Source organism: Mus musculus, chromosome X (assembly GCF_000001635.26).
Source record: "Mus musculus strain C57BL/6J chromosome X, GRCm38.p6 C57BL/6J".
Taxonomy (NCBI): domain Eukaryota; kingdom Metazoa; phylum Chordata; class Mammalia; order Rodentia; family Muridae; genus Mus; species Mus musculus.
In genome coordinates this window covers 129,941,954-129,964,601 of record NC_000086.7, presented here as the reverse complement: position 1 = coordinate 129,964,601, position 22,648 = coordinate 129,941,954, and the positions used below count along the sequence as shown (strand labels likewise).

Below are 22,648 nucleotides of genomic sequence, written 5' to 3'. Positions count from 1 at the left end.
ATAATGCATACCTATAACCCTCACACCCAGGAAGTAGAGACAGTAGGATTGGTGCAAGTTCGAAGCCAGCCTGGACTATCAAGTGAGTTCTAGGCCAAGAAGGGGGACACAATATAACGCTGTCTCCGAAACCAAAACAAATGAACAACAACATAAAAATACCAGAATGAAAAGGACAGAATTCCTTCGATATGATTTTATTTAATCAATATGATTTCCCTAAGTTGATAATCATAATTCTTTTCTCAAAGTTAGTTTCTCCTATAGTGATTTTCAAATATACTATCTGCACAAGCACACATTTTTCTGCTTTAAATTTAATATTATGTTAAATGTAACAAGGAAGAATAAAAATGATACAAACCTAATTATGAAGAGAAGAGGTCCTTTCCCACCTTCCTAATCTTAGACTCCCTTTTTAATTTTGGAAAGAGCACAATCCAAAGAAAATAAGTGGCTTGCTTAGAGTCAAAGGGAAATAATGGAAATGCTGAGATTGGATCTTATAATCACAGTCTAATATTTTGGAAAACTAGGCTTAGGGAGTGAATATTATAAAAGCATATTACAAAAAATATCAAAAATCTAAAGACAGTAAAAAAACCTATTTTAAGTTTAAGGTAATGCAAAAGGCAACTTGATCAATGCCACATGTCCACTCTAAATATTGGCAATTAAAGTTGTAAGTAATTATCACCATATTTTCTATTATTTCAGGATAACTTGTATAATTACAGGAAATATGAAGATAGGTCATCACAATATGCTCCAATTTTACACTCTAGCCAAATTTAAAGAGATTCTAAGTCATTCAATGGAAATTTAAGGCATTTCATTTAAAAGGAAAGTTTAATAAAGTTGTATTACACAAATATACACATTTTACCAATGACAGCTTCACACAATTTCATTGTGTTCATCTCTACCTTTTATTATCCGTTCTAAGGCACGAAAGAGCAAAAATAGTTCCTCAAGTGTCCAGAAGTAACTGGAATATTTTCTGAGTAATAGCAAAAATGAGGATGTAATCTCCAAGCTAGGTCCTAACTTTAAAGGACTGAGCAAATGTAGGCACTTGCCTCTGTCAGATGGCTGAAAAGGTTTCCCCTTTTTGTTTTAATACTATCTCAAACGAGTAAGAGAGAGAGAGATACATGCCTAGCATGAACACTACCAAAAGATTCTAACCATAAAATTTCAACACCAGCTCAGGTCATAGCTTTAAAGGGAAACCAAGTTTCTACCAGTTCTCCATGGAACTGTGTAGTATATGTGAGTGTGAAAGGAAAGCAATGAAGGAATTTCTTTTGCTTGTTCAGTTTTAACTATGTAAACTATTGGACAGATGATTTTATTTCATTCATAATTAAGTATAATATGAGTAAGATTTTTCTTACCTAATGAATTAGGTTGATGAAGAGGGAATAATAACTAGCTTATTAAAAATAAATCAATATTGTGAAATGTTTGACTCTAGTAGTATAAATTACTACAAAATTGAAAGTACTACAAGTTATGAAGTCTCATGTAAAAAACAAAAAGGCAGTAATGGATTAACTATGCACTGTGGTTAAATTATTGTTTTAAAAATCAGGACTACAGTTTTATCAGTCTTACCTTCTTTGAAAATTCCATTGCTTTTTGCTCATTTTCTTCAACTTTTGCCTTATTTACACAAGCATCTGTTCAGGTAAAGCACAAATGATTAGAAATATATGACATGGAATTGTCGGCTAATTATGACTGCCACTATATGAGTCTGTACTTTCCATATGAATTATTATTAAAGATACATTATTCTATACTATAATGTACATTTACTACCACAATTTTCTCTTTAGTGTTAAAGGAAAAAAAACCCACAATTATCCAAAATATCTCTGATATAATTATCACTGCAATGAAAGTCTTCAATTATAGTTCAATTTTTAACACTACAGAATTCTTTTGAAAATTACACATTATTACATAGAGAGAGGTGGTAGAGGAAAGTGTAGTCACGTTGTTCAGTTCAGGTTTTCCAGGAAAATCTTTTATTTAACTTCTGAGTGGAAACAAAATTATCATGTACTAAAAGAAGAAAACTTAAAATTATAAACATCTAGTTAATAAACATGATGAGAAAACCTTTTGAGACTAAACTTTGTACATTACCCTAATATTTCTCCAAAGGAAAAACCTATGTCTAAAAGTTCGGAGAAGAGACTGAAAGAATGACCATCCAGAGACTGACCCACCTGGGGATCCATCCCATATACAGTCAACAAACCCAGACACTATTGTGGATGCCACCAAGTGCTTGGTGACAGGAGCCTGATATAGCTGTCCCCTTTGAGGCTCTGCCAGTACCTGTCAAATACAGAAGTGGATGCTCACAGTCATCCTTTGGACAGAGCACAGGGTCCCCAATGAAGGAGCTAGAGAAAATACCCAAGGAGCTAAAGGGGTTTGTAGACCCATAGGAGGAACATCAATATGAACTAACCAGTACCCCCAGAACTTCCTAGGACTAAAACACCAATCAAAGAAAACACATGGTGGGACTCATGGCTCTAGCTGCACATGTAACAGAGGATGGCCTAGTCGCTCATCAATGGGAGGAGAGGCCCTTGGTCCTGAGAAGGTTATATAACCCAGTATAGGGGAATGCCAGATCTAGGAAGCAGAAGTGGGTGAGTTGGTGAGCAGGGGGAAGGGGAAGGGGATAGGGGGTCTTCAAAGGGGAAACTAGGAAAGGGGATAAAAAAATGTAAATAACTTTGAAATGTAAATAAAGAAAATATCCAATTAAAAAAAACTATGTCTGAGCTGTGGTTTTATATAAATGATAGAGAACAGCTTTATTACAGCAGTTGAAAAATGGAACGAATGCAAATGTCCACGAAGAAATGCAATTTGTTTAAAAATGCATACGTGACTACTACTTCACAATATAAAGGAATACAATATCAAGAGATGAAATATAACATGAATGAATCTCAAAATTGTCCTTCATGAAAGGAAACAAACACAGATTAAAAACAAAACACAATATTACACACAACGAGGAAAATGATATAGTCTAAAGGGGCTTTATAGAGGTAATGCAAGCCAGAGTTGACAATGATTTTCATTTTGGTTTCAACTGGAACAAATTTTACTAAAGAATTTTAGTAAAGGATTTATATGATATAAGAAATATAATAAGTAAACAAAAATTTGAAATTAGACTAGACTAGAATACTGAGGTTCAAGTGTTAATCAAATCGAGATCCCTCTATAGCATAGATGATGCTAAAGTACTTAATATTTTTGTGTGCAATTGTGTATACATATGTATAGTCTAATAAAAGTACCTCAATAGTAACCACCACTAATAGCAATTAATTCTTAAAAGGTGATGAGAAAATGTCTAGAATTTACAAAAAAGAATGTTCAATTAAGCTGATAATAAAAACACATGGTGAAAGGGATCAATTAGCTGATTTATTTATAATTTTAAGGACATAAAAACAATCTAGAAGTAATGACAGCAAAACAGTAAGAGAATACAGGTTAAAATGGCCAAGATAGATCATAAACTGGCATGTATTAGCATTGTCCCAATTTTAATGTGAACATGGCCAAATCTTCACGATGTTCTACGAAAAACACAGCTTAGCCGTACTTATATTGACAGACTTACACATTCATAAAAAAGCTACCTAAAAATGTACTGTGTTATAAAGGAAGTTATCTTGATATATCTGATATCTGCTGTTTGTAGAAATCTTTGAATTGCTTACAGTAAGTATGGATTGGTTTAGAAATGGAAAATAATATATGAGAAATAATATTCAATCTGTGACTGCTATTGTTTTTCTGTCCACTGCCATAGAATGAAAGTATTATAAAGATGGTATTCAAAAATGTGTTGTCTTTAAAAACAATCAAATGTATGCATCAATGTAAGCAATAATGGTGTGATTAGTTTAAAATATAATCCCCTAACTAAAAAGCCCTAGAGGATAGCATACCACAAAATGGAACTTTGTCATCACTTCTCAGAAAACAATATCCCTACTTGGCATTCTCTAAATGTATCAGATAATTTCCTTACCATGTAAATTTTTTCCTCAAATTTCAGAACCACAGTAGCATATCTATATAGACTCTACTCCACCTGATCCCCACAATCTTTCTGAGTCACGTTTCTAAAATGTAAGGCATTCACCTATTAAAACATCATGGCTTTGTGTGGGGTACGATAGCTGACCTTCAATTGATTCAGTACTGCTGAAACTCATCAAAAAGAAATATAGCAACCTGTAAGGAGAATTCTTATGATCCTCCAAACTTACAGTTATAACAATTGAACAGTCGCAGAAACAATAAATTACCAGATACGAATAGAAATTCAGTGAGAGACCTAGGCTTAAAAAGTGCTCAGACTCAGGCAGAAGTGTGCACATGATCCATACCTAGGAGATGAGTGAAATCAAAGTCTATGCGCTGCCGGTACTTGAAGTCTGGGTCCATGCCACTGCAGTGTAGCACTATCTGTGAAACACACTCCTCAATGATTTTATAATACTGTGGCCTGTGAAAAAGAGAAAACATTTGAGAATACTTTTCTATTTCAATCAATTTCAAAAATTCAATCAATTTCAAAATTTCAATCAATTTTCGTATGAAGGGATTCAGAATGCAAAAAGATCAAAGTTTTTTTTCCCCCCTGAGCACTAAGAAAGAAATAATTCCACTAACATTTACATTTCTGTAGAGAAAATATGACTAAGGCTTAAACATGGTCTGAACATTAGGGGGCCAAATTGAGTGTGATGTAATCGACTGAAAGTATGTACAGCCTTAATATTCTAGTTTGCAGGGATTCATGCTTGTGTTCAAAAATACTTATCGACCTTATCTATCTATTTAAGGTATTGTTTCGAAAGTTAATGAAAATAAATGATCCCTTAGTCCTAAATCTATGAGCACAGAAACAGTTCTAGACAGCCACAAGTTCTCCTTTTCAAAAAGAGATGGGTTTCTTGGCCTTGGGTGGCAAGCTATGTCTTGAATTTAGTGCAAAGCATTTACTCAGGAAAGTCACACTAGCTTACAAAACTGGGCTGTGTCATTTCTTTTACAGACTAATGTGGAGACCTATGTATGAAGCATATTTCTAAAAAAAATCTGTTTTATAAAATCATGTACATTTAATATGCATAGCTACAGTTGCAATTTGTGTGACGTGTCAAAGGTTTTAAAACACACCATTTTTCTTTAATCTCCCAAGGTTATTTTGGCTTTAAAAATGACCACTGACTGGAAAAATAAAAATAAGGGACATTTTGCATTAAAATTTGCAGAAGACAAATTGTCATGGGCTAATAAATTCAACAGTACTTCAGAGAGATATTATGTAACACAAATTATGATATAAACATCTCTAAATATCGCTTGTCAAACTACTAAAAACTTGAAAATGAATAAAAACAGACTCTAATTAATCTGTATATTTAATCATGTGGCTATTCCTAAAATTAAGAATGAAAAGAAAGTGGCATTGTTTCTTTAGGGTTTCAAAAACGATCATCAGATCTGGAGATAAATAATATTAGTTCCTAACTTCACCCTTATGAATTACTAAGAACAACACAGCTTTCCCCTTTATCCAATTTGTGAAATGAAAGTATATGTTACACCTCTACCCAAGAATATTATAAGGAGCAAAGGATTACATGGGCAGCAGACATAGCTCGGTGGATTAAAGCACCAGCTGTGTACAACTGGGTTCAAATGCCCAGTATGCAAGGAAAAATGTAGGGATGGTGATGGACATCTGTAAACCCAGACATGTCTTGGGTGTTGACAGAAGGAATAGAAGAACTTATCATCACTCCACCAGTTTCAGTGAGAAAGACATTTTCATAAGATAATTTCACAGAAAATGTAGAGCAAAAGAATCAATTTGACCTCCTGCCTCTGTCTGTGTTCACAAGAACATATCTATACCCATACTGTACACAAACATATATACATACACACAAAAATCCATGGACAAATTCCACAAAAACACAAACAATTTTTAAAAATATGCCATGTATGAATTTTAATTGTTTGTCTATGTATTTATGTATTTATGTATTTATATATTTATTTATTTATTTATTTGGGTTTTTGAGACAGGGTTTCTCTGTGCAGCCCTTGCTATCTTAGAACTCACTCTATGTACCAGGCTGGCCTCAAACTCAAAAATCCTCCTGCCTCTGCCTCCCAAATGCTGGGACTAAAGGCATGTGCCACCACTGTCCAGCTTGTTTATTGTTTATTAACATTTATCAAGAAACATATTATTCTGGACAAATCATATTCCCAGGTACCTGAATATTCATGATTATTGCATCTTTACCATTATGTATTACTATTTATACTGTTTTTTTAAGAAAACATGGATTAGTTCTTTCAACATTTTTCTGTGTCCTCAACATCATGATGTTGATCAAATCATTGTATTAGCCTGAAGAAAAAAAATCACCTTATGCTATTTTAGAAATGTCAACTTTTACTGTCAATAAAACATTCTGGTAGTATTCCTTTTAAAATTGTTAGAGTAAATTTTGCGAATTCAAAGAATCTAGTATGCCATAAGAGTATATATAAAGCAACTATGAATAGCTTGAACTGTCATTAACATTAAGACCATGGTCATAAGCTTAGAGATAATTTCAGTCACTCATAAACCTGTTATTATATAAGTATCCAGATTTTTATAGAGACACAATTATCTATTCTAAAACTTAGCTCTTGGTTATTATCATATCCATTTATTTTTAAAATAGTATTATTAGATAAAACTAAAATATATACCATAATATTTTCCTACATTTAAAGATCACACACTTTACTGAATACTATAAGAAGAAATGAAAAAAGCTTACTTGTTAAAATAGACAAAAATTAAAAAATTCTAGCAGTTCCAATGTTTTCATTGGGTTGCTAGTATCAAGCAGAAAAATTCATTACAAACTCAATAATATATGACAGGTTAAATTCTGCTTAAATTCTGTTTGCTTGGGTGCACCATAGTTGTATGAAGCTATCTTTTTCTGTCCCAATTAAAATAAATGAATTCTTTTTTAAAATGTTGCCTAAAGTAGAAAAACCCTTATATTTTATGTACATATAATGCATATATTTCCTTGGTCCCACTACTCGGTGAAATTTCTTTTGATATCCAATTCAAATTATACATGTAGTCCTCTCAGATATGAATCTTACCTGATGTAGTAATCATTTCTGATGAGCAGAAAGTGTTGGAGAATGGATAATAAGTAAGGTTCCGCAGCAGTGTCCTTCAGCATATTATACAGCAGATGGTAGACTTCATTAATATCAGTAGGAAGTGAGTAAAGAAAAACAGCAAAGAATCTTGATGAATAGTACATTTATGACTGAAGTAGCTAATTTTTAAAAATCAAAAGTGTCACTTGGTTTCTATTATTGTTATTAATGCTTCAATTTCATGTTATAGCATTTAAACATCTGTAGCAAAAAATTCATCCTGTCAATTAGAAAAACCAGCCTAGAAATGTTTCCAAGACTACTTACTTGGGTGGCAACACATTCAATAATCATTTATTCATTATACTGTCAACTTCAGATAATAGTGAGGGCCATTCAAACTGGAAAGCCAAAAAGTGAAAGAAGTATTGCCTTGATCTGTTGCTTGTTCCAATAGAGACACTGCTATTCTATATTTATTATCAGATAAAAGAAATTTCAAATAATCACTCAGCTGTCAACAATCATAAAGCAAGCTTATTTTAAAAAAACATATAAGAAATAAATCAAGTGGACATTAAAATACTTTTTTTCTAAGATATGAAAACTAGTGGTGTAGATGCTATTAGAAATCAATAAAACATTTTAAAAGTGGACTCACATTATATGAACTGAGGACCAGGAAAGTCCACATAAAATATATGTAAGATTCCATCCAATATCTTAAAACATAAAATGGGCAGTAGAATGAAAAGTACAATGTACTACTTTAAACTGTACGTGAGAGTTCTGGGTTAAAGTATCAAAAGGCACTTAAATGGCTATAGCATAGATCAAATGACTGATTATATAAATTAATATGATGTATGTTTATTGACCAAAATAAAAGCAATTTGTATGTATTAGTGATGCTAGTACAGATAGCTGTTACTAATCTTGAAAGAAAAATTATTAGAGACCATTTTCTATGATAATACGATGTCTATTCATTGTATCTCCATATATTTAATACTTTTATGTAAAAGGAGAAGAAAGTGTATATGAAAAGCATAAGGCTATTGTGGGAATTTTAAGGAGGGACATAACGTTCAAGTTTGTTTGGAATGCTTAAAGAAGAAAGGGAAGAAAACATTAGAGGCAGAAAAGCACAGCTCTGATTCTGAAAAGCCGATGGATAATTTCTCAGCATGGATATATATGAAGCATAGCATCATAGTAGACTCTTGATAAAAAAAAAAACATATAACTTGTTTCATAGACAAGACCTATAATAGGGATATTAAAAAATCATCCTCAATTTCTGCTTTTCAAAATGTAATTAGTTTTTTGTTTGTCAAAGGATATTCCATTTCAGCTCGAATGTCATTGAGACGGTGGGATAATTCACTTAGGTCATCTTCTTTGTTCTCTTCAAACACTCTCAACTGAATATCAAGCCCTTCATTCTCTATCTCTTTAAGAGTCTATTATAAAAAATAAAATTCAGGAAATGAATGACAATTTAAAATTAACATACTTATCAGGGACAGCAATATGATTCATTGCACATAAATGCAATTTCAAATACTGACCTATGACGTTGATCTCCTAAAAGAAAGCGAGAGGGGGGAAGGGAGGGAGGAAGGGAGGAAGGGAGGGAGGGAGGGAGGTAGGGAGGGAGGGAGGAAGGAAGGAAGGTAGGAATACAGAAAGAAAGGAAGGAATACAGAAAGAAAGAAAGAAAGAAAGAAAGAAAGAAAGAAAGAAAGAAAGAAAGAAAGAAAGAAGAAAGAGAGAGAGAAAGAAAAAGATAAAGAAAGAAATAGAGAAAGAAAAAGAAAGAGAGAAAGAAAGAGAGAGAAAGAGAAAAAGAGAGAGAGAGAAAGAGAGAAAAAGAGAGAAAGAGAGAAAGAAAGAAAGAAAGAAAGAAAGAAAGAAAGAAAGAAAGAAAAAGAGAGAGAAAAAGAGAAAAAGAAAGAGAGAGAGAAGGAGAGAGAGAGAGAGAAAGAAAGAAAGAAAGAAAGAAAGAAAGAAAGAAAGAAAGAAAGAAAAAGAGAGAGAAAGAGAGAAAAAGAGAGAGAAGGAGAGAGAGAGAGAGAGAGAGAAAGAAGGAAGGAAAGAAAGAAAGAAAGAAAGAAAAGAAAAGAAAAGAAAAGAAAAGAAAAGAAAAGAAAAGAAAAGAAAAGAAAAGAAAAGAAAGAAAAAGGAAGGTGACAGACAGGAAGATAGACAGGAAGAAAAAAGTTAAAAGAGAAAGAAATGTAGCTAAGGTATTTTTATTTTAAGATGAAAGAACATCATACCATTCTTTAGGTTTTCTTCCCATGCCAGTGTCTTGACTATTCACACTAAAGTATTAAAAATCTCTTCTATAATAACACTAATTGCTAATAACCCAAATTCAATGCTGTCACTTTTACTAAACATACTCATCAGAGATCACCAAGGAAATCATGCAGTTAGAACTTTCGCATGTACCTCTAGCACCAAGAAAATAAAGCAAATATAGATCAACTGTGTTAATTGAAAAACAAATGCAAGGATATATTCAAGCACAACAGTCCCAAGTATGGCCTGAAAATTGTATAAACAAATTTATTATGAATGATATTTTGTGATTTTACAGTTAAAGGGTATTTCAAAAAAAAATTTTTAAATCAAGGTATAGCGAGATACCATGCCTTCCCCCCGCCCCCATTTCCCATAGCCTGATCACAAAATACCATCTTGGGCATCAAAGATTTGTTTTTGTAATACATCATAAGGACATGCATTACAAACCTCTGATAACTTCCCCAAAAATAATATGAGTAAAGTTTGGAAGCATGCCACACTAGAGATTGTTGGGCTTAATATATATCACCTGGAATATCTCTTAATATTTGTCCATTAAGTTGCAGCTTTGAAAACTCAAACCGATAATCACATGTATAGATGCGCAAGGGTGATACCCAAACTGGGTTTATGATGTTCAGAGCTGAGCTTGAATTCTAAAAAGAAATGCAGGTAAAGTGTACTTCAAATTATATAAACAAAGAAAATGGGATATAAATCTTCTATTTTTGTGTCTACTTTTCTTCAAGAAGAGCACGATGAAAAGGCATGTAATTGAAACATGTGTTCATGTTCTTTCTTTGAATCTCCACACTAAAAATTACTAAACATGTTCCTGCAACACATGTAAAATGAATTTTAAATATTTCTAAACAATTTCATATAAATCATGTAAAAAATAAAATTATTTCCACTTTACTTTTTCTAAATTAAGAACTTGTTTTGGATTGAACTATTTCTATGAGGAAGAGACATACAAGGAACATCTAGAACATACTCAAGTATGACTACTCTATCCTTACTAAATCCTAATAACTAAATGATAACAATTATGAAAAATGAAAAAAATATATGATAGTGAAGAAATGATCCCCTTTATATTAAAGGTTTATTGCTCTAGATTCTATTTTTAATCAAAAATACCAGGGAAGTTTATCTTCAAAATATACATTACTAACCCACTCTCCATATGATTTTGACAGTATTTCTTTGAAGGAGGATATATTCACTCAGCTCATATTTAAGAGCATATTTAAATTGGCCTTCATTACAAAACTTCAGGACAAGAATCATAATGCTTTCCATTTTCGTCAGTCAGAGAAATCAGAGATTTGAAGAACATAACAGAGATGTAATAGTTAAAGAAAAATATCTACCCCCATCCAAGAAGCTGTTCACATTTGAGAGCTGCTTGCAGATGGAAAATAAATTTTCATCAATGAAATATTGGATATACACACCACAAACCATGTTTTTGTTGGTTTTGATGTTGTTTCAATGAGATAAAGAACATGAAGTTGCTTAGGTATGGATAGGGGTGGGGAAAGATCTTAGAGGACTGGGCAGAAAGAAAGAATATAAAATCTACTGTATGAAATTTTCAAATCATAAGTAATAACATTATTTTTTAAAAGTCAATTTCAGAAAATATCTATAATAATCCAATTATAAGGTAAATACTGTGTACTAGAATTCACAGAGTGAGGGTACTCATTTATCACAGACTACAAAATTATACTAAATACAGTTTATCATAACCATAATTAGAACAAACATTCACATTCAATTTAAGAGATGAAACTTTCTCTTTGAAAAAAATTCTAAAGCAACCTGATAAGAATATTATATTTAAGCAAAGTATCCTGAATATCATGAACAAATCTATTATAAATGAAATCAATATAAAGTATAAAAAAGGTAGGCATTAAATATTTAAATGAAAAATGTATTTTTGAAATAAATGAATAAAAAAAACTTGGCTTTCACATTGTGAAGTCTCAAAATTAAGAGAAAATAATCCCCTTTGGTATAGATCAAAAGGTATGTTTGAGTCACATCATTAATTGAATTAAGAATCAGTAATTATATAGTGAGGGTACTACTATCATAATATAAAAAAGAAAGCTTACGATATATCTAAAGTTTTATTTGAGGAAAAAGCAAAAGACAAACTTGTTCTCTGCTTCAAAATGTACTTTTACTTGAAGAGTAAAAAAAATTAAAAGTTCAACAGCATAGTAAATAGATATATTCAACTTACAGGGAGCATTGCTTTTAATCCACAACGAAGGAATTCATTCCTCAAATGAATTCGAAAATCAAGATCATATGGAGAGGTGACAAGTGCATTTATGAACTGCATGCAGGCCACCTACAAAGATAAAGTAAATTTCACTTATATAGTTAGGTTCAATAAAGATATTTTTAGTTAATACATGAAGGTAACACATTCACCAAAGGCATTTTTATATGATAAAATAAAAATGCAAATATTTCTGTATATATTACGATGATTATGACTTTATACTATAAACAATATCATCAATCAAGATTATGTTGTTTAGCATAATTTAACAATGGTATTACAGTTAAGTGTATTTTCTTTAGTAAAAAATATGAAAGGATATTTAAATTACCTTAAAATACCCCAAATTCACAAAGAATAAACACTCAGTCCTCTGAAAAGGTCATAAAATGTATCCTTCAGATCTAGCTGTCCTCAGATAGTAAGATAACTAAGTTCTACATACATATTAAAACACTCCAATCTATATCAAATAAATCCATTAAAGCATATTACATAATGTGATAACACTCTGTTAACTTGCATCCTTTCCTTGACTTTTATCAAGATACATTTACACAAAATATATGAAACTGAAATAAAAATTTTTAAAAGTTAACTAAAAATGTGAAAATTTATTTAGATGAATTAATATTAATTAGAAAGCTCTATGATACAGTGGCTAATATATAGTATAAAAATGAATATATGAACTATCATTTGGAAATAGGCCTTTCAGACAGCAATTTCTTAGGAATTCAAAGCTTAAATTATCAAACTATCCTAAATTCAATAAATAATTATTTAAAGAGCTATAATATATTACTAGTAAATACCCATTTTTGTGGATCAAATATACAATATCCAAAGAGGAAAATGAAAAAATTTAAACTCTTATCAGCTGTGCTATTTAATTTTATAAATTACAATGTATTAGAGATGCTTTACATAATATACCCTAGAAAGTAATTCTCATAGAAAACATGAGACGGATGTTACTATTATCTTTCTTACTCACATGGAGGATTTGAGGCTTTCAGCTAATACATAACTTATATAAGGTGAAAAAGAAAACAATATTTCTAAGTGGCTATATTTTAACACAAATAGAAAACAATTCAAGAACATTCCAGTTATCGTAAAAACTCCACACATAGATTTACACAATCAAAGCTTCTAGGGCTGTTTAAGATGATGAAATTTATCTGTTGCATCATAGTTGATAAATTAAGAAGATCTACCATTATAGCTACACATTAAGTATAAAAGCCTAGAAATAAATTAACAATATGTTGTTCTATAATAAGTAAGAGTTATCAAAATGCATAATGAAATGAAAATAAATATAACAAAATGAGAAAATGATGCTTGGTTTGGAGTACATTCTATCCCATATACACCCACGAACTAACCATGAACTAATATAGAGAGCATCTCATCATCCAAATTAATAATTTTTCTTTCCCTTTTCTGTCTACCAAGGTGCAAATGTACATTCAAACACATGCAAGTGAATGTGCACAAGTTCACATATATTAACAATAGAGAACTCTACCATTAAATACAGGATTTTTTTTTCCATTTTTTATTAGGTATTTAACTCATTTACATTTCCAATGCTATACCAAAAGTCCCCCATATCCACCCACCCCCACTCCCCTGCCCACCCACTCCCCCTTTTTGGCCCTGGTATTCCCCTGTACTGGGGCATATAAAGTTTGCAAGTCCAATGGGCCTCTCTTTCCAGTGATGGCCGACTAGGCCATCTTTTGATATATATGCAGCTAGAGTCAAGAGCTCCGGGGTACTGGTTAGCTCATAATGTTGTTCCACCTATAGGGTTGCAGATCCCTTTAGCTCCTTGGCTACTTTCTCTAGCTCCTCCATTGGGAGCCCTATGATCCATCCATTAGCTGACTGTGAGCATCCACTTCTGTGTTTGCTGGGCCCCGGCATAGTCTCACAAGAGACAGCTACATCTGCGTCCTTTCAATAAAATCTTGCTAGTGTATGCAATGGTGTCAGCGTTTGGATGCTGATTATGGGGTGGATCCCTGGCTATGGCAGTCTCTACATGGTCCATCAATACAGGATCTTTTAATCACAGATTAACTTTGATCAAAACTAAATTAAGAACTTGGATTCACTAGCTATAGTACAATGGCTCAAAACAAACAAACAACAAACAAACAAATGTAATTTATAGCTACCACCTTGGGCAAAATGGATAAAGAATAACACAGGAGCTTTGACTGAATAGCATTGCATGGGAGACATTAATGAAGATAAGCTTATGACAGGATATTCCCTGTCTAATCACACTAAAATATTAGGGCAGCTCAAGGCCTGTGATTGGACAGGGGAAAGGGAGACAGAGCTAAGAGTTACAGAGACAGAAAGCATCTTGGGGGAGAAGGAGGAAGGCCAAGATGGAGGCAGATGTGTGAACCAGCATGGCTTTAAACAGCCATAGGTAGTTATATCATAAAGGTAAGTATATTGGAATAATTCATCTAAACTAGGTGGGTAGCTTGGAGGATTATTAATTGTCTTGAAATTATTGTGTGGGCATCTTGTGAGTAGAGAATTTATTGATATATAAATATGACTGGTAAACTATGAGCTTTCAGAGTTTTGATTTTACCGGGTTAATGGGTATTGTGATATCTAATCGAGAGGTTGGCAGTTCTATTTGGTTAATGGGATGTGGGACCTCTAACTACAGGGGTTTATGGCTGAGAAAGAAATAGTGGCTCCAGGGACAAAACAGAGCTGGGAAAACCAAGATCAGGCACTGCGGGAGCAAGCTAGAGAGAGCAGCCTGGTTGAGCCAGCATTGGGACAGAGGTGGCTAGCCAGTGCTGGGCTTAGTGCAGAAATAAGCCAGCAGGTTGATTTTAATATTTCCCACTACAAGGGTTACAGCATCCTCTAAAATAAGGTTTGAATAATTACAAACCTCATTCCCAAATAATGAAAGATTCAAAACTTTGATACTGAGATTCCAAGGATATAAAACTTTTAAAATGTAACTAAATTCTATTGTCCTCTTTAGAGCAAAAATCAATCTGCTTTCAAAATAATCCATCTCGAGAGATAAGAAGTAAACAACCTAAAATACTTTAGTCCAACGGGTTCATACATGGATAAATTTTTTAAAAAAAACTATAAAAGTGAGGCAATCTCTCTGAGGTCACGTGGCTAATAAGCCAAAAACAGGGGAATAGAAACTGTTATTGTACTACTGGAGTGTTTACACAGACTATAATGTGCTAATGCACCATGGTAAATAAAATTTACCTTCACTTCATACCAGAAAGAATAAAAATGTACTTGACTTTCACAAATTCAAATATGCAGATTCTGTTTTGAAGAATTGCATTTTAAAATGCCTTTAACTATTAAATGGGTCTCCCATGTTTGTTTCTGTTTTGTAATAAAAACATCAATGAGAAACAAATATTTAATAAAAAACACAGGAAGTCAGTAAATTTTTCCATTAAATACAAATGTGCAGGAATAGGACCATAATTCCAATTTTAAACCAGTGAAAATAAGCAGTGTGTTTGTATTAACTTGTTTTTGACCCAGAAAATTTTTATATTATCTACATTTTATTCATATGCATTTAACAGATATCATAAACTATATGTTTATAACTGAGTGGATGCATATAAAATAAATTAATAAAAATGGAATTCTATGAGTATCTTAGCAAAAGAGCTAGAAAATAAAAGAAGTTTTTATTTAACGAACAGGCTTCAAAACCTGCAAACATTTGTCCGCCTGTTTGATCACAAGTCATAGAGTTATAAAGTACAGTAATTGCCAACTCTAGGGCATTCTCAGACAGATTATCCATATCGCCATTAGATGTGATAAATTGTGCTTTTAAAATTTTATTGACACTGTCACACATTTGACCTTATTAACTACTCTGTTGACATTAACAAGGTCTTTCTTTATCCTAGCCACAGCTGGAGTTAGGGAAAAAGATGGTGTACATGAAAATAAGTACCTACCAAGAACTAGAAAAAAATGTACAGTGCAAGTTAATTAACAAAAGAAATGGAGAAGAATTTCCAGGCAACAGAATGTATTTATGTACAAAGGTATGGAGGTATAAGGAGGAAATTGTCTAACATGTTCATAAAGCACAGCATAGTATGACTATGACTACATCAGAAAGTATATTCAGATGAATAGTGAACTATGCACTTAGAGAAAAAGCAGTAGGCAAATGATGAAGTGTGCTTTTATTTATTCATTTGGGAAGAAAGGACACAAGGACTAGATTTTAACCCTAGGTCATAACAATTCTGTGAAGGATTTTAAGCAGTGATGTAACAAACCTATATGTCAGCACAATTACTTTGTGGAAGAGGATTGAAAGGGTTAGAATGAAGGTTAAAAATTCTTTTTAAAAAATCAGAACAAAGTCTAAAATAAAGAGGAGAATGAATGCCCTGGAAGTAATAAAAACAAACAAAACAGAAAACAAAAAACAAAAGGCAAAGCAAAACAAAACAAGACAATTGGCAGCAGAGCAATGACAGAGAGCTACTATGCCTAGAAATAAGTACAAAAATAGCTAAGTAGCATCTACCATGATCTGACATTAGGATTGCAGTATGTATATTGTTAAAGTGAATTTAAAGCCAACTATTACATTTCTGGCGTTTGTTAATTGAGACATAATGATAAGGAATACAAGAAAATATTAGGCCATGGGGGAAATAGAATTAGATTAGGGAAGCAAAGAAACTAGAACAGGCTGAGACATAGAGTTAAAGGCAATGCAGAACTTAAACATTCTGTGCTTGAAAGGATTAGCAAAGCAAAGAGCGGAACTCAGAAGGATGGGAAAGACAGTGGTCACATAATCAAAAGGAGAAAAATAAAGAGCTAAAGGTCCTAAGCAAAAATTTTCTCTCATAAACCTTGGATTTTCATTTCCATAGATGTACATGGGAACATGGATCCTAAACTCAGAAATATGCTGCATGAGAGATATGGAGGAGGACAAAGGAGATCACCATAGGATACAAGCAGGAGGGAAGGGGAGAGAAGCAGAGATGGAGGATGGGCAAAAATAAAATTTGTATGGAAATTCTATAGTGAACCAAATTAATAATATTTATCATTATTTTTTAATTAATTAATTATATTTTTCTCTCTCAAGATTTTATCTCCTGCTTGTATATCCTCCGACTGTTCCACATCCCACACTTCCTCCCTAGCCCCTGTCTCCATGAGAATGTCACCACCCCCTCTAATCTCCCTTGTGTCTCCAGTCTCTTGAGGGTTAGGTGCATCTTCTCTGACTGAACCCAGACCCGGCAGTCCTCAACTGTATGTGTGTTGGGGGCCTCATATCAGCTGGTGGATGCTGGCTGTTTGCTGGTCCAGTGTTTGAGAGATTTTGGTGCTCCAGGTTAATTGAGACTGCTGGTCCTCCTACAGGGTTGCCATTCTCCTCAGATTTATCGTTATTTTTTAAAAGCTAATTTGTAAAATAAAATAAACTCTTGCAATCAGAAAAATAAAGAACAAAGGAGATAAAACAGAAGAAAAAGAAGAGGAGCATAGTATTATGTAAGAAGAGAAGAGGCATTTACAAAGTTTTGATCGCTCATGCCAAAGCTGCTGCTTTTTATACCACTGCAAAAATAAATACCGTTACTCAACTTTGAAACAGACTGAAAAATTAAGGGATACTTCAATTCAGAATTTATCTTGTTACAATGGAAAGACAAGTCTTTTGTGCAAATTTTTGAATATATGTATATGTGTGTACACACATCCACACAAATGGATGTCTGTATTGTCTTCTATCTTCTTTTGAAAATTCAGTGACAGACTATGGATAGAGCTTCTATTTTCACCTATTACAAGTTTTGCTTCCCTCCCAGAATCTTTGGATATTGTTTCTCTATTAGCACAGTATCAGTGACATTCTTCTCCCTCAAGGCCAACTTCAAATATCGCTTAATTGGGTACTACTTCTATACTTCTCAGATTTGCTGAGAATTTAAATGAGCTAACATATGTAAATTGCTTGGAATATTATGTGGTATATCATTTAAAAAGGATATTTTAAATTTGTAACTTGTAGGGGTCCACATCAAAGACATGAATTTGAGTAGGGAGAGAAATGTGCCCTTCACATTTATCAGGTGATTTGCAGGAAATCAGTTAATTATTAAGCTACAGTGAAAATATGCATGGAGAAGATAAACCTGTATATTTGTGAGCACAGAAATGCTAATGCATATAAATATATCAATGTATAAGTAGATGGATGTAAAATGATAATTGGCGAAGATGAATGATAGAAAATAGGCAAAATGTCCCTGGAAAGGCAAGAAAAAAATTCACTAAAAACAGAATAATCTGGAGTATTCAGAGGCCAAGCAAAAAGAATGGCGCCCAGAGAAGCAAAGAAAACAAAATTTTCAAGGAGGACATGCTGATCAATGATGACAAGTAGCCACGACTTAGGAAATCATTGGATTTTGAAATTAGACCATCATTAAAGTTTTGGGGTTTGTTGTTTTAATATTGGAACTGTGAGAAAACTCAGTTGTGAGAGGGAAGTTAGAAAACAGAGAAAATAAATATAGATTATTCTTCTAGAGATGAGTACTATGAAATGAAAAGGAAGATGAGAGGCCAGCAACTGTAAATAAGTTGAAGTGAAGGAAATAAAGTGTGGGAGGCTGAACAGTGCAAATAAGCAGAAGGAAAGGCAATGAAGAGAGCACATGTGTGGATGTGATTTATCGTCGACCTGTTTCTTCAACCACTGAAAATAATGAAAATCCTATCATAGTTGAGCTTGAAAACATCTGTAAGAAGTTACTTTAAAATATAATTAGTTCAGTATTTTAACAGAATTACTTCATGACATTCTAATAAGAAGTCTCAGGATACTACCAAAATAGAAAAGTAATTCCGTTAAAATACAACACGAATTACATTTTAAACAACAGATTTTAACTTTTGTTTTTAATTTCACTATTCTGAACATATTTTATAACTTTTAGAAGATATTTCCTCATTCACATTAAATATGCCTAATAAACCTACTTCACAATTCTTAGGAGAGTACTAGGCTCTGTATATAATAAATTACTAAATTTTGTAGCTCATTAAAATAGGAAATTTCAAATTGTAGTTTGCATATGTTTGCATCTGTAATCAGTATTCAACAATTTCTTGAATATTTAGCAAGATGTCTATAATTTCTCCATATGGTACTTGTTAAACACTTGCTACTTAATCATTCTATTCTGTGCAGCACCATGAAGGCCAGAGAATGTCAGCAGTGTTTCATTGTCTGGGGTAAACTATTCTACAATGACAATGGCACGTTAATATGGATGTGCTACTATAATGAGCATACAATATATATCGAGATGCTTATATCCCAAAGCCATAAGTTCAAGCCGTCATTCTAAATCATAAGGGATGTGTGGTTCTAAGAGGATTGATTACGTGGCCTGCTTGCAATTCAGTTCCCTTGTTAGTAAACTGAAGATAACTCAGAATTGTGGCTGAAATTCCATTTCAAGATTTTTTGAACAATGTAAATGTACTTGTCCATATATGGGAAACTATTCCAAATGTAATGAAAACTTAGATTGTAAATAAAATGTGTGAGTCTTCCTAATCTTTGGAGGCAAAGTTCAAGATTATTATATGTGTGTCTGGCAGTAAAAAAAAAAAAAAATCTAACAGCCAACACTGCAACATGGACAAAACATTAGAGAAGACATCAAAAAGAGCTTTCCTTACAAAGTATGAAAGTCCATTGAGACAAAACATAAAAACATGAATAACTCAGTCATAGATTAGAAAACACTACGGGGAAATCTCAATTTTAAAAACACAAATGCATAAGAAGCATACTATAAAAAGTTTATCGACATACTCATCATAGAAGTAAAATACTTTTAAAATATCCAAAGAAACATTATTATAATCCCACAGGCTCTCTGTGTCTGTCTCTCTGTGTCTCTCTGTCTGTCTCTCTCTCTGTCTGTCTCTCTTTCTCTCTGCCAAAGTTTCTAACTGTGAAAAAAATGATGCCAATATTTTTTTTTTTTTGATTTTTTGAGGCAGGGTTTCTCTGTATAGCCATGGCTGTCCTGGAACTCACTTTGTAGACGAGGCTGGCCTCGAACTCAGTAATCTGCCTGCCTCTGCCTCCCGAGTGCTGGGATTAAAGGCGTGTGCCACCACACCTGGCTCAATGCCAATATTTTATAACACAATAAAAAATAAAATCGATGGTGTTTGTTTCACATCAAGCAGAAAAATTTTACATGTACTTATTATAAAATGACGTGAAAAATTAAATACAGTAGGAAAATCTCTTTAAGTGATGATCTTCATGGAGCATCAAGTGGTAGATACACTAACAGAAAAAGCACTTTGATATCAAATTCTGACCCATACAACTGAATGCTTAAATGTTTTGCCGCCATACCTGACTATTCTGTTACATTTCCACAAAAGCCTACAAGCTCTATTAAGTTGGTCAGATAATAGTACTGATTGAGGTATTAGCGCTTTAGTCCACATTAGTGCTAAGGCTTTGATTTCCCAATAAATATGAAATTATGGTATCAGTGATAATAATGCATAATAAAGGTGACTTAAAATGAAAAATAAAAAACTTGGATTAACACAAGTAATTGTGCTTTATAGTCTATTTTATAAATGTCAGCTAAAAGGTGGTGTAATAACAGGTAGTCCAAAAAGTTGAACAACTCTTCAAATAATTCATAAGAAAATAAAACCCACCTGGAGATGCAAGGCTTCATTATTTTCTAAGCCTTCCACAATTGGTGAAAATCGTTCTCTATTATTTAGTTCAGCTGCAGCAGTGATGCCCCCTAAAAGTTTGTCTAGACTGTAAACCAAAACAAGAGAAAATAGAAATGAGAAATACTTCTTATATACATGTAATCATAGTTCATTCTGTATTTTAATATTAGTGTTTGATATTTTATAGGGCATTGCAATTTTCACATATTTTTAAATAGACAAATCTTTCAAATACTTGTAATAAGTAAGACAATGCTTTGAATGACCCCTCTTGCAGAGTAACTATGAACTATGTAATATATGTATTATTTAACATGCTCTTTTTCACACATGCTATTTATCTACAAATTATACTGTGCTTTTTTTTCATAGGGAACTTCATTTCATATTAACATACAAGATAAAATATAATAGCACAACAGTACAAAATAAAAGCATGTAGCTGATTCGATTAAAGAAGTCAAATTGGGATGTGGAGAGATAGCTTAAAACTTAATAGCATTGACTCTAATTCTAGAAAAATTTACAACACCCAGTGAGTTGACTGTGTTCATGTACTTGTGCATGTATGTGTATGTGTGTCCTGTGTGTCTACCCTGTGTTTCCCAAAGTAACTTTTTGAATTTTTAACACATTTCCTATTGACTAATGATGGCTTTAGTGGGACAAAATTCCATGTGTACACTTAAATTAATTCTTTAACAAGTTTGGAATATACAATATCCAAAGAGTGAAATGTAAAATAATATAAATATAAATATAAAGTAAGTATGTCAATCAAAAATATTCTAAGATCTACTATTTTTTTCAAGTTACCAAAAAGAAATAAAAATACTAATTTTGCAGGTGTCATTTTTTTTCAACGTAAAAGATAGAACATATCAATACTTACATGTTTTCTTCCCCAACAATGCAAATAGCAGAAAGGATTTTTACTATTTCAGTCATCATATTCTGTTGTTTCGGGTCAATTGCTCTTGCCAACAGTAAAAGGCTTCTCTCGTCTCCTAGAATTCTTTGTAGTCCAAACTAAAGAAAACAAACAAAAGAACTCTCATTTAAATGTCTATGGAATATAGTTTTCATTTAAAATAAACCCAAAATGAAAGAAAATTCAAAAAGCAATATCTTTAGGGTAGTGCTATATTTAATTATGGAAATTCCCCTCAAATGCAGTTATTCTTTCTATTTTATTTGAAATGAGTACAACTTAGAATTTTTGTGGCTTCAAGAAAAATGATTTCTTTTATTCCTCAGGAAAGTTTTTTTTAATATTCAGATAATATGGGAACAATACTTGTTTAACAAACAAGAATGTATAGAACACATATTGACTATACTTTGTAAAGACATTTTTATGTCATAACATATCCATAGCAAAGTGTGGGATTTGGGGTTAACTTTTCCAATATATTTGCATTGAAAATTAAGGTACACAGAGGAGCCAAAATGCTAAAAAGCTCTCATGTATACTATATGTTAGTCAAAGTAATACAAATACAGTGTGAAGCTTCCCTTATTTAACTTGACCATATACCTCATCTCTTAGGCAGTAACAAGCATCAGGGACTCAGGGACATAGCACTTGGGATTCCTTACATATCACAGGAAGATGGGCAGAGAAGTATCAGTATCAGTTATTTTATAGGAATGACCCCAAATGTGTACACATGCACTCACAACTGCCTATTAGTAAACTTTCAAGACAAAAGTTAATATTAAGTTATAGTAACTTAATTTAATGTATTTTACCTTTGTCTCACAAAGTATATTTCTGATATCTCATTAAAAGTTTGTTTCATTTTACAGCTCCATGGCAACATTGCATTTCATTGGAAACTATTACAAGATAACATATGAACAGCATGATGCTTCTTAATTTAACTTCTATGGGAAAAGTTGGCCTGGCTAAACTTTTTAATAAGACTGTAACTGTGGGTCTGAATAAATAAGGGAACATTCAGACTGTAAAAT

The 22,648-nt window shown here is 32.5% G+C and overlaps 1 protein-coding gene across 4 annotated transcripts in view; it reads right to left on the bottom strand.

Moving 5' to 3' along the window:
- Positions 1 to 22,648, bottom strand: part of Diaph2 (diaphanous related formin 2) — a 716,167-nt gene that overhangs the window by 501,233 nt on the left and 192,286 nt on the right. For all 4 annotated transcript variants that reach the window (XM_006528581.4, XM_006528582.4, XM_030251385.1 and 1 more), the window contains 7 exons: positions 21,567 to 21,703; positions 20,651 to 20,759; positions 11,819 to 11,929; positions 8,590 to 8,708; positions 7,243 to 7,359; positions 4,440 to 4,558; positions 1,618 to 1,682 (listed from right to left, as the gene is read on the bottom strand). In XM_006528581.4, coding sequence (XP_006528644.1) covers positions 1,618 to 1,682; positions 4,440 to 4,558; positions 7,243 to 7,359; positions 8,590 to 8,708; positions 11,819 to 11,929; positions 20,651 to 20,759; positions 21,567 to 21,703 — 777 coding nt within the window. The remainder of the gene's footprint in view (positions 1 to 1,617; positions 1,683 to 4,439; positions 4,559 to 7,242; positions 7,360 to 8,589; positions 8,709 to 11,818; positions 11,930 to 20,650; positions 20,760 to 21,566; positions 21,704 to 22,648) is intronic.